The sequence below is a fragment of the Misgurnus anguillicaudatus genome, chromosome 13, assembly GCF_027580225.2.
Source record: "Misgurnus anguillicaudatus chromosome 13, ASM2758022v2, whole genome shotgun sequence".
Taxonomy (NCBI): domain Eukaryota; kingdom Metazoa; phylum Chordata; class Actinopteri; order Cypriniformes; family Cobitidae; genus Misgurnus; species Misgurnus anguillicaudatus.
The window spans coordinates 33,157,401-33,171,224 of NC_073349.2; the positions used below are offsets into that span (position 1 = coordinate 33,157,401).

Below are 13,824 nucleotides of genomic sequence, written 5' to 3' on the forward strand. Positions count from 1 at the left end.
GCTCGTGAGGACACTACCGAGGATGATACATCACACGTGACCGACACATCTGCTCGTGAGGACACTACCGAGGATGATACATCAGACGTGGCAGACACACGTAACACTGAGGAAAATATGGTGAGCATTCAGCACCATTTATGTTCGCTGTTAGTACAAAAATAACACTGACTTTTATATGTTGTTGACATCCCATACAGGACACAATGGTTAATTCTGTTGGGGAGAGTGGTGTAGTTACACAATCAACCAGACAACATCAAATGGTATTGATTCATGCACAACATTAAGTTAATGTACATGATTAAAAAGCGTACAACAATTGATTGTATTGTCCTAATATACAATTTTTTTTATTTGAAAGTCAATAAAAGCTCTTATATTTAAGCTTTAGACCAGTGGTTCTCACAGTAGCTCCTGCCTAGTGATATGTAAAACAATCACTGAATTTAATGTAAATTCACACCCATGCCCATTCAGTCTTAACAATTCAATGGTAAACGACCCCATTGTTTTAAAAGTGCATGAAGGAAAATAGTGGAGTGGTGAAGGAGGAGATGGGTAAGGAGGAGGAATGCATTTACCTTTTTTTATAATTTTTATTGATGATTAACATAACTAACTAAATGTTTGTGCTTCTCCTGAAGTTACGTTTAGAATTTCATTCATTTAAAGTTTAAACTAGGGATGTCAGCATAAATGCATACAATTAATTTATTAATCATTAACGCGTTTAAATAAAATAATGCAATTAATTGCCCAAGCAAGCCGACTGGCATTTGGTGAAGTTCTGCGAGAACATTTGGAAAGAATACGGAAATCTTTGTTCTTGTAGAGCTGTGCTTGTATTGGTCTATGTCAAGGGTCACCAATCCTGCTCCGGGAGGACCATTGTCTTTGCATGGTTTGGCTCCGGCCCTAATCCAAAACTTCTGGAGCAGCTAATTAAGGGCGCACTCGCACTGTCCAGGCCGGGCCGCGCTCGGGCGCGTTTGACCCCCAAAGCCTGGTTCGTTTGACTAGTGTGAGTGCTCTGTTCCGCGCCCGAGCGCGGATTGGTTAATCGCGCCGCGGCCGGGTTGCAGAGGTGGGCCGGAGCGCGGTTCACTTGGGCTCAGGCGCGGAAGGCTGTGGTGTGAGCGCAATCGCGCCTGGGCGCGCTTCAAAAGGTGAAGACGTCAGTTGCGCGACCACTCACCTTCATCTGCCTTCGTAAAAACCTTTTGATGCGTGACAGATCAACTAAGCAATATGATGGCATGTGAAAGGGCTGTCTGTAATCGCGCACCAAACGACTCCGATTAAAAAACACCGACCTTTCATTACGGTGGGTTCCAGTGTTCAGTGAGAGCTTTACTTCCTGCTTTTTCCAAAACAATCACATCTTAATGACGAAAGCGCGCCCGGACTCGATCGATACAAGTACAGTGTGAGTGCGTGCACATGGGGGAGTAGGGAGGGGTGACATTCGCGCTGGGGCTTGGTTTGGTTTGGATAATGTGAGTGCGCCCTAAGGTGCTTCAGGTGTGTTTATTTAGGGTTTGAGCTAAACTCTGCAGAGACACTGACCCTTCAGGAGCAGGATTGGTCTACGTAGAGGTGCATCAAAACAAACACACATAGACCACATAGCTGGGTATTTAAAGAAACAAATATTTCCCTGCCCCCGTTTTCAATAATAGCGTTATTCAAAAACTTGTCATTAACATTAACCTGCATAAATATGCCTTCGGGTGCTATAATAACTATGTCAAACGGAGTGTAGGGAGGGAAATAAAGTCATGCAAGTCAATCAAAATCCTCAGAATCGGCACCAACGAATAACATGAGCGACTTCCTGTTCCTTTTAACTGTAAACATAGGGCGCTCACATGACATTAAGCATTTTCTGGCACATAATGTGACGTTTCAGAATCTAAACCCCTGTTTTTTCCAGTTGACACAGCAACACATACAGTAACTATGGTTATCAGAAATCTCAACAGTGGCCGGAGGTTTTAGAAACGGGGCAATAGGCTCTCACCTCTTGGTGGATCTAGTTTGCATGTGTTTGTGCATATGTGTGAAACCCTTTGACTTATGAAACTATTTTCAAATTAAAGCATGTTCTTTGTAAAAGGAAAGAGTTGCTTTTTAAAAGGCATTTTTCCTAAAGGGGGTTGACTTATATTTGAGAGAATATGGTAATATTCACTTTACAATACTTAATATTTATATATTTAGTAGTGCTCAGTAATAAATTTCATTCAAGTAATCACTATCCAATGTCTGTCAAAATTGACTATTGATCGTTCATTTTAGGAAAGTCTTCAACAAAGACGTAACCTTATTATGGAACAGGATGCAGCATTCCAAAGATCTTTGGAAACTGACAGACAGAAGGTAATACAATAAGATATTATCTAATTTTAAATTTGATAAAAAAATGAAGTTAATCACTCTCTGTATGTCTCTGTGCATAGACTCAGAGAGAGAGAGAGGCCCACCGCATTGCTAAATGTATAGAGGAGGCAGAGAAGAGGCGTGTCGATGTAGGTGTCAAATCTTTTTTGTATTGCAAGCCTAATTAGTGGTGCATGCATCTACTAATCATTGTCTTTAGGATCATTTCATAGTTAAAGGCAGGAGTGTTTGATTATAGTTGGGCCAAAATTCTACAGGACAGTCAATTGTCAGGAGTACGATTGGGCACCCCTGGAGCCTTTGCAAATATGGTGGTGTAGTGACACAGGGTTTCTTGAAAAGACACTTATTCATTGTTAATCATTTACACAGATTGTGAATCAGAGGATGGCTGAGGCAGAAATGGCTTCTGAAACAGGTGGTACTTCCTTTCAGTTCCGTTATTCTGATGGAAGTTATCGTAGGAGGGATTTCCATCTTGACAGCCCTATGCAGGTATGTGGAATAGTCCAATGACATAATTTACCTATGAAGCATTAATGCATAAAATGTAACAGAAGCCCCTTTACACATGCACAGTTTACCTAAATTCTTGAAAAGAAAATCCAATCATATTTAGTTATTTTAACATAAAAGTGGAAATAACCTGAAAATTAAAGTGGTGTGAACTCCGCTATTATCTTTAACATAAAATGGTTTTCAAAACTATTTTTTAGAGTTATAGTTATCATTATAATTTGAACGGCCCTTTAGGAGGTTTGTTCTTGATTGCACATGATTGTGCAAATTGTGAATGAAACATTGTAAATATGATTTTTATTGATGATTACCATGTATCCAAAATATAAAAACACTTAAATCTTAATGTAAGCAAATCATAAATGTATACTTCAAATTGCGAATGTAATGCTCAGATTATGAATTAACTGAAATAAACCTTGATAATAAATTAACTGAAATAAACCTTGATAATAAATTAACTGAAATAAACCTTGATAATAAATTAACTGAAATAAACCTTGATGATGTATGCAGCCTGCATATGCAACCTCTGGAGGATGCAGCTTTCTGTTTGAACCTTTTACAGTGCATGCTTTATATTCTGTCTTTTACTGCGTTTTGTTTTTTTGGTTGGGTTTCCAATAATGTTCGTTCGGGAACTCACATTAAGTCTGAGAAGCATTGTGTGTCTGTTGATCAGTGTCAGAGGTCTCACCAGATTGAACCCTCACACAGAGTTTACATGATTTAATGTCTGCATGTTCTTGCTCAAAAAATGACAGTGGCTGTATCATTTCTATTGTAAATAAATGGACATATATTAAATATTCAAATGGATTTAAACATTGTTTGACTAAAAATTAGTGTTTCTCTCCCTCGAAAGTGAAAGTGAAGATGGCGTCCGTGAGACGAGTCCACTATCGCCCCCTGCAGGCATTTGTTATAATACATACATAATGCTTTTTATTTATAGGACACAAATGTAATGTGTTTGTTCATGTAATGTTGTTTAATGTAGCTTGCTTTTAATACTTTATTTGAACCAATTATTATTGCATCTTCGTTATTATGTAATTTAAAAGACTACTGCTCACTTGGGTCTATTTTTATTACCAAAAAATAACAAATTTCTTCATTATCAGTTCGCAAAAAAATTGTTAGGGACAGTCCTTGATTAGTTGAAACTTTTAAAAATGATGTGATTTCAGTTTCTTGTTCATTTATTTTATCGTGGAGGATTTCTTAAAGTGTAAAAATAACGTCTTGTCTCGTTCTCGTGAACCCAGTCTGGTGTCTCGTCTCGTGGATTAAGTGTCTCGTCACACCCCTACTAAGCAAACACTACTCAATAGAAGAAAGGCCCAAACAATCATTGCACTGCCTTTAAAATAATGAATGCTTACCTTCTCCCATATTATTATGAGAGTAGAACATTCTGTTTCCTGCGATTGGCTGATTTAGTTCTCACTATATACATTTAGATGCAACCAAGTAATCTGGCTGTAATCCCATTGATAGCTCAATTGTATTGAAAAGCCTCATGTTAACACCTTATTCAAGACAATTGAGGTTGATCAGATGCTTATTTTGATCTTATTGGGGGGGGGGTGTTGTCCAAACTGTGATCTGATCATCAGGAAAAAATTAGGCATGTAAACGCGTGAATCTAGTATTTTCTCAGTCTGATGCAAGAAAAAAAACTTTCTCTAACTCAGCTTTGTACATTTATCCAGAGATAAAATGTAAACCCGTTGATAGATGCTGTGCTGCTTTTTTCGAGTTCAGATTGGGGCTACTGTCTCGGCTGTTTTTTTTTTTTTTTGCTAGAGATGAACGAAATTCCGTCTATTAGTTATTGTTATTTGGACCGTGAATAGTCATGGATTATTTTGGGCTAGTTATGAATATGCATTTCGATTGCGCAGACATTCAGATTACATAGGATGTACAGTACATGTAAATTTGCTTTTTAATCCAATTGCAATGTTTAGATTACAACGATTGATTTAATTAGGGTTTGGCATCAGGCCTTACACTAGTCTTTAATAACCCAGGCACCTTAGCTAGCACCTGATGGTACCTGATACTTCTGAAGCACTAATTTTTTATTATGTTTTTGTGTTAGTTGTTATGTTTCATAGGTTCCTTTGTCTTCACCAGCTGTGCAATATGCCTAACATATGTTCTTTGTTTACAGAGCCTAATTTCTTTTGCTGGGGCTGTTCCTTCTGCAACAGAGGACTTTAATTTAACTGCTCCAAGTCTTTTCTTACAACTTCACAGTCAGCAGACTGGAACCATAAGAGAAAATGGTTTGTTTGAGTCAACAACCATATTTATTCACTGGATAAATGGTGGTCAGATTAGTTAATCTTAAGAAATAAAATTATGCAAATAATGTTTTATAATGCTTACATTTATGCAATACAATGGTAATACAAATGGTTTGGAAAGTGTGATATTACTTTACTCAAAAACAAAACCATCTGGGACTGCTCCGCCGCCTCCGTCTGGGACTGCTCCGCCGCCGGCGCCTCCATCTGGGACTGCTCCGCCGCCTCCGTCTGGGACTGCGCCGCCGCCTCCGTCTGGGACTGCTCCGGCGCCGCCGCCTCCGTCTGGGACTGCTCCGCCGCCGGCGCCTCCGTCTGGGACTCCTCCGCCGCCGGCGCCTCCGTCTGGGACTCCTCCGCCGCCGGCGCCTCCGTCTGGGACTCCTCCGCCGCCGGCGCCTCCGTCTGGGACTCCTCCGCCCCCTACTCCTCCGTCTGGGACTCCCCCGCCGCCTACGCCTCCGTCTGGATCTCCTCCACAGTCTCCTCTGTGGTATGCTCCACCGTCTCCTCTGTGGTCTCCTCCGCGGTCTCTCTTAGGGTCTCCACGGTCTCCATCACCCATACCTCCATGGTCTCCTTCACGCTCTACACTTTCTCAACATTCTTCTCTGAGTCCTTTAGATTCAAACATAAAGGATGTATTACGCACTTTGCATTCAAATGTTCTTTTTCACGTGGCGCCACCAACAGCAAATCGAATTAACGTTGTGAGGACAGACATTGTTGAAAGTGCTTTCCGAGCATTTAAAAGAAAGCAATTCAATCCTAAAATGAGACTTGATGTTGTGTTCGTTGACACCTGTGGTCTAGGTGAAGGGGCTGTGGACAATGGTGGACCCACCAGGGAATTTTTGACCCTGGTACTGAGAGATCTATTGAATTCGCATTTCTTTGTTGGGCCGGCATCTGTGAAAAATCTAGGGCTAGACTCTATAGGTAAGCACGTTACAGAATTGCTCATAGATTACAATTTACAGAATATGTTTGACAAGTATTTGATTATATCGTTGCATGTTTTTGTGTCCTGTTCAGGTCAATTTACTTATATGCTTAACTACTCCCTGATCTGTTGCTTTAGTTACTGTCCAAATGAGGCTGTATGTTATCTTCAGAACTTACACAACATTATAAAAGATGTCTACAAATTGTATTTTATATTTACAGGACTCAGCAGAGGCACCTACCGAATTGTTGGTATGATATTATCTGTCTGTTTAGTTCATGGAGGACTCGGACCCCCTGTTTTTTCTAATAGACTACTCTGCCAACTGATTGGAGAACCCAGCCCCCCTGTTGACATCATGGAGGTGGACGATGCTGACCTTAGACAACAGTTACAAAAGGCCGGTGTCAAATTCATGAAGGCATTCTTTTTTCTGTGTTTCTATAGCATTGTGCTGCACTGTGAGAATTCTTATGATGGGATAGTACTCATTTTCATTATGATGACAAAATATGATTTGCAACAGTAAAGAAGTAACTAGTATGTTTCTGTACTGTAACTGGTTTTAAACAGCAGCTTAAGTGTGATGTAAAACAACGCCTGGAAACTACCCTAATCACAAACTGGGCTAAGAAAGTTTAAAACATCATCTACACACATTTTGTACTGAGAAATTTCTAATAAAGTAATTATTTGTTCATTACAGATTCAAGAAGCCAAAACTGTGGAGGAGACACGAGAAGCTGCAAATGTGGCAGCCAATAACCTTTCACTTCTTGGGTCCCTGACAGTCATCAGAACATTGAGTGACCGTGATGATATACTGTCGTCATCCCTAAATTATTATCTAGAGGGAAGACTTGATGCACCTTTGAGGCAGTAAGTGTTTTTATAGTGCCTAATGAACCAAAATGATGTCCATTTGAGATTAAATAAGGTTTGGTAACATCTAGTTTTGTTACTTAACACTCTGGGGTCGACGGCGGCGCGGGCACCGCAAACTCTTTATTTTTCAATCACTCCACAAAGAGACTTAAAGTACTCTGCTGATTTTTGACATACAGATATGATTTATACATCATTTAAAACGTTACAGTGTCTAGTTTTTTTCTGTCCACTCCCAATAAAAACAGAATGTTGTGCTTTGTAATAGAGTTCGATAGATCTCTCAGTAGCAGGGTCAAAAATTCCCTGGTGGGTCCACCATTGTCCACAGCCCCTTCACCTAGACCACAGGTGTCAACGAACACAACATCAAGTCTCATTTTAGGATTGAATTGCTTTCTTTTAAATGCTCGGAAAGCACTTTCAACAATGTCTGTCCTCACAACATTAATTCGATTTGCTGTTGGAGATCGCCACACCCCGGCGCCATTGAAGTGAACGAGCAGAAACATCCATATGCATGACTCGTGCCTTCTGCAGTCAATGGATACGCAATCCACAATCCATTCTCTCCATTCCTTGTTGTTCCATCCGATTGCACCAAACATGACATCTAAATCCTTATTTACTTGCGTATGTGTGTCAGTATCTCCAGAAGCGAGTGTTTTCTTTGTCTTCCGTCAAACAGTTGACGCGACGGGAACGCACATACACAAACACACGAGTAAGGAAACTCGACGCGCTTTTTGGTTTTCTTATAAAATACGCGATTACAAACAGTACAATCCTTATTTAGTTGCGTCTAAGCGCATATCTCCGCACAGCATGTTTATTAAAGGAATAGTCTACTCATTTTCAATATTAAAACATGTTATTACCTTAACTAAGAATTGTTGATACATCCCTCTATCATCTGTGTGCGTGCACGTAAGCGCTGGAGCGCGCTGCGACGCTTCGATAGCATTTAGCTTAGCCCCATTCATTCAATGGTACCATTTAGAGATAAAGTTAGAAGTGACCAAACACATCAACGTTTTTCCTATTTAAGACGAGTAGTTATACGAGCAAGTTTGGTGGTACAAAATAAAACGTGGCGCTTTTCTGGGCGGATTTGGAGGAGGAACTGTATTTTGTGGTGTAGTAGCACTTTTGGGAGTTCTTCGACTCGCCTGAAAAGTCCGCTCCCCTTCTCACTCTCATAATGGGAGAGGGAGGGTGTTACTGCGCCGAGTCGAAGTACTCACAAAAGTGCTATTACGCCTTAAAATATAGTTCCTCTTTTAAATCCACTTAGAAAAGCGCTACGTTTTATTTTGTACCACCAAACTTGCTCGTATAACTACTCGTCTTAAATAGGGAAAACGTTGATGTGTTTGGTCGCTTCTAACTTTATCTCTAAATGGTACCATTGAATGAATGGGGCTAAGCTAAATGCTATCGAAGCGTCGCAGCGCGCTCCAGCGCTTACGTGCACGCACACAGATGATAGAGGGATGTATCAACAGTTCTTAGTTAAGGTAATAACATATTTTAATATTGAAAATGAGTAGACTATTCCTTTAAACACAGGATCACTTGCGTGTGCACACATTCACTGCATTCATGATCAACACGTGAGGTAATGGCGGCGACTGTAAACAAACATTGATAGGTTTATCACGCGTGTCCCTTGTTGTGTTTCTAATGATTACAAAAACACAAATAAGAGTCCAGACACCGATAGGCAGTTGTTCTTTTGAGCTTTTTACGGTACAAAAGTAAACCTCTCGCTGGCCAACCAAACACTAACCCTGTGTTGAAGTGTGTTCACTTTACGATAGCCAAACAGTACCTTTACTATGATTAGGCTACTATGGTTTTTAAAAGGTAACTTATACTTGTGAAATTAATAGAAAATATTTCAATAGAAATATATATAATGTGTGTGTGTGTATTTACATTATATTAAAAAGTAAACCTTATCATTACTACAGAGAAAGTTACATTCCTGTTGAACATCCCCACAAGGCTCATTATGTGGCTCATTATGCAACCCTTTTGTCTCTCAGCTGTCAATCACTGATTATTCAGGAGCTTTCCCGCATCCACGCATACAGCCTTTCCCAAGCAAAATTGTCTTCGAAATTGTAAATCAAAATCTTGCTTTATGTGAATGAGTAGGCCATATGATTTTCACATCATTTTGAAGAAAAAACTCTAGACTACTAGATCCTGTTTTGAAAAGTCTTGGGAAAACATGTTTAGAATGAGTTTTGTGGAGTTATATCAGTGACTTAAAAATTTAGCTTTTTCAAAACCACGCATAAACATTTTTCTCTCAAAAATACAAACATATACATACATGTTGCTTATATGATATTGTAGCCCAGTTTGTGATGAACACAGTGTTATGAGACTTTTGCCATTAGTATGTTTTTAAGCAACTGAAAAAAGCACAAATGTCAGTGCATGTCAAAACTTCCCCAGGGCCCTAAAAACCCCTTAGACCCCAGAGGGTTAAGTAAGTGATAATGTGCATCCAACTGGTTATCACAAAATAAATACTGACAGGGTAAACTGAACCCCAACATTACATTGAAGTGACTTGTATCACCCTGAAGGGATTTATTTGTGATATTAAGACTGCTTGCTGTGTATTATTCCACATAGTACACATTTAGTTGCTATACAAGTAAATATGTGGCACTCGTGTATATATAAAAGTTGCTAAATACAACCTCCGTCAAAAGTGAGAGTGATATTAACCAAATGTTCTCACCATGTGTTATCTAGACATTAAATACTTTCGCTTCAGATCCACTGTATTCTGTTTTCTGGCCATTTATAAATACTGTTTTTTGGACATATTACATTAAAAGTATGATTACTTTTATAAGCCTCAGTGTTTTACAGCTTCGGGGGTGGGGTTGGTTGGACAGACAGACAGACAGACAGACAGACAGACAGACAGACAGACAGAAAAGTAGTGAGTAAACACGATGCAGTCACACATTGAGTTTAATCCAACCAGCTGTTCCTTTAACTCTGCTGAAATCCTGATACATAAACTCGATTAATAATTGTCTGACAAAATAACCATACATTTACATTGAAGACTTACTGCTGTTTTCTCATCATGTCTTTTTGTGTTATGAGCTTTTTATTTCAAATGTGAGTTTAATTGTATGTTGCGTACAGGGCTTGACAATAACTTTTTGCTCACCAGCCAAAGCGGCTAGTTGTTTTCCAAAGTTACTACCCACTCAGGATTTTCACTTGCAACAATTTTGTTGCTGGTAAAATACATTTTATATGATTAAACTTGACTATGGCATCCTAAAATGACTTTGAGTAATTGTACTCGATTTAGCTAGATTAGATGCAGATTGACTTTCAAATGCAGACTGACCACCCAAGTTAAGACTACATTATTTAGCTGTTAATATCAGTATAGATCATATCATATATTTAGGTGCATGAAAAACATGCTAGAAAGGCATAAATAGATTAACTTTAATATATTAACAGTGGAGCGCGGTGTAGAAGATTAACTAAAAAGATAAACACAAAAACTCTAGACAAACACTTGAAATATTTATTAACAACAGCAGTAAAATGTATATGCTTGATCATGGTTGCTGTTAAAAGTTATTTAAGACTTTAAATGGCAAATGTCGAGAGGGTATTATTTTTGCACAAAGTAGCCTACATTAAAATGTGCGCGAACCTCTCCACTTGTGGGTTTCCTTTGATTTCGGACAAAACTGGGACGTGTGCATTTAGGTGTGCGCTATGAATTTCTCTCCGCTCTTGCCCAGAGAGTGTGCACGCACTTTAAATCTCTTCAGTCACTTCCATGCAATTGTGTTCTCCTTCCCAAAGTGTGCGTGTATGCGCTCAGACTGCGTTCCGTGCATTCGCAAATCCATCAGCTTTTGCGCTCTCTCTGGTAAAACATTGGCGCTTGGTCCGCAAGGCGAGCCTCCGCTGCATCGCGTGCGCGTCTCAGTACGTTGCGCAGGGTGCAGGGAGTGCTCACGGGAGTTGTAGTTTCCCAGTGTCATTGCGCATTGTTTATAATTTCGCATATCTTTTAAGAAAACTACAATTAAAAAAACATATTTAACAAGCCAAAGTGGCAAGTGGGATTGGCTGCCTTAACCGCCACAACCAAAATCTACCTACATTTGGCGGGTGTTTTAATGTCAAGCCCTGGTCGCGTAGCGCACACAAATCGATGCAAATTCAGAAATATGACAGCATATACTGTTAATGTTACACAGAGTTATAGCATATAGCTACTGTACAGCATGATAGAGAGGGAGAGAATGCGCGCGTGTGTGTGTGTGTGAAAACACCTTCACCTTTTCAGTTATGAGGCGTGCGCTGCACGCAACATGACAGAGCGCGCATTCAGTGAATTAAGCCGAACAGTAAAATATAAATGTGCGCACTCAATTGGATAATTTTAAACGCGCAAACACAGACAAAAAGACATGCCATCGTAGAAATAAGATAAATAACACATTACTTGAGGGCTATTTAGTTTGTTTAATAAAATAACAAATTGTTATCTGGCGCTATAAAGAAAATCAAATAAAATATACTTGACCTTCAAGGGGGGCGGGTTGAGACATTAGGAGGGCGGGGCGCCCCCCTTATATAATGGTAGGGGAAACACTGAGGCTGCGTCCGAAACCGCATACTGTATAGTAGGTACTGAATTAGATGAAGTACCTACTTACTTGGCGTTAAAACAGTAGGTACTGTATAGTATGAATCCTGGTAGTATGAATGAGATTCGGACGTACTACATCCGCCATGTTGCTACATCACGTGACATACGTCGTCATCACGTCGTGTCATTTCAGCGCGAAAACAGCCGCGTGCCTCTTCTTCTTCGTTGGATAACTCCTCGTCCGGGGCATCATGGGATAGTGTAGCGTCCATCGTATGCACACTGCAAAATCTAACCGGAAGTAGTAGGTCATCCGGGTACTTTTCGCATACTGTTTTTCGAATACTATGTATTCGGACATACTACTCGCTTCGCCTACTGCTTTTCGCGTACTATATAGTATGTAGTAGGCGGTTTCGGACGCAGCATGAGCCTATTTTTTATTATTATTATTTCCTAATGTCAGTAAGCAAATGGCTGTGTCATCTCGGAATAAAATCACATGTTGTGACTGCCCAATCAGAATCAAGCATTATAGAGTGCAGTATAATGTTAATATCAAACAACCATATGTTGTGTGTTTGTTGAAGTGATTATCTGCATAACCTTGTTAAGCAGGGAAATGTCCTGAATGTTGGTTTGTACACCCAGGTAGTAATGTATCAAGTCACTGATATCACTTTGTGGAATGTCTTTACTAGATTGAAGGAGGGCTTGGAAACTCTGGGAGTGCTACAGGCACTAAAAAATAACCCGTGCCTAAGAGATCTGTTTGTTGGAGGTCCCCCTGCACCGCTAACGGCAAAACAAATAACAGACCTCTTTAAGGTCTGTTATTCTGAAAAAGGAAGCACGCGCCGGGTGGAGAAGGAGCGTGCAGTTGGCCAGTGGCGAGACTGGCTCATAGACCTTGAGGGTATGCACTCTTACCAGAAGACACATGTAGTGTTTAACACTTAATGTAAAATATAGTGATTCACATAATTTGTTGTGGTCTACTACACCATTGTCTGCAAATATACTGTACAAAAAAAAAACAGTTTTTCCCCCCTCATTTCCTGGGCATTGTCTCACAGTAATGGTCAATTTTATTTTAAGGACAAAAACATGGGGTGGTTTCCTGGACAAGGATTACACTAGTCCTAGACTAAAAAAATGTAGAGGCTGTCCAAACTAAAAACATATCTTAAAATATATCAGTACGCTTTGTTTTGTGTTAAAATGCACACAAGTAATGTAAGGAAGGATACTATGTTTCCTAATTAAACTAAGGCCTAGTCCTGGCTAGAGATCGACCGATAATAATTTTTTTTAAAACCGATACCGATAACAAATATTTGGATGCTTATGTGCCCGATGACCAATATGCTGAACCGATTTTTATTTACTGTTATACTTTTGATTTTGACATAATTACTACAACACTACTGAACTGAACAGACCCTTATAAAAATAATAATAATAATCACTCCCTCTTTGCATACAAAGTAATAAATAGAGGGGTCTGACAGAGTGAAGAATAATATTAATTTAATGAATAATGTAGAAACTGTATTCCAAATACATGGACCATTCCAAACACCCCTATCATTTCGTCAGAAATGGACTGATCCAAAGTTCGCGCTAAGGTTGCCAGGTAAGGGAGCGGGAGAGAGAGAAAAGTTTAGCGGAGTTGGCTGCATATTCTACATATAGTAAAACAGGTGGATTACGTGCCTTTTTTGGGATGTAATATATTTGTCTTGACTAGCAACATGTAGCCTTCAGCAATCCAACCAATAGTTAGCAAAGAGGTTCGACAAATGAAATCACTGACTGGAATACTACATTCAGGAAAGTAACAAACAAAATGGCTTATATATCACTGAATTTCTTAACTGGTAATGTAATTTGATGTCAGAATAATTAATATTTTGTTGTTATAGCTTATGAAATGGCTGTTATCTATGCATTTACTCACACATTAACTGTATCAAACTGTGACCGCTTGCGGAGGTAATAAATAATTAATTAATATCAACAGACATTTATTTAGATATTTTAGCAAAATAATGTTTATCTGTGAAATTTTAACATAACTTGGGGTAAATCTTGTTAAA

General features: G+C 39.4%; 1 protein-coding gene across 1 annotated transcript; it reads left to right on the forward strand.

Moving 5' to 3' along the window:
* The first annotated feature begins 5,323 nt into the window (after positions 1 to 5,323).
* Positions 5,324 to 7,324, forward strand: LOC141369257 (uncharacterized). Its single transcript, XM_073874848.1, has one exon. The coding sequence runs from the start codon at positions 5,324 to 5,326 to the stop codon at positions 6,710 to 6,712; it is 1,389 nt and encodes a 462-aa protein (XP_073730949.1). The 3' UTR covers positions 6,713 to 7,324.
* The last annotated feature ends 6,500 nt before the right edge of the window (positions 7,325 to 13,824 follow it).

Bases quoted from the DNA above. Each gene is read 5' to 3' on its own strand.
- LOC141369257 (XM_073874848.1), top strand. From the start codon at position 5,324: ATGCAATACAATGGTAATACAAATGGTTTGGAAAGTGTGATATTACTT.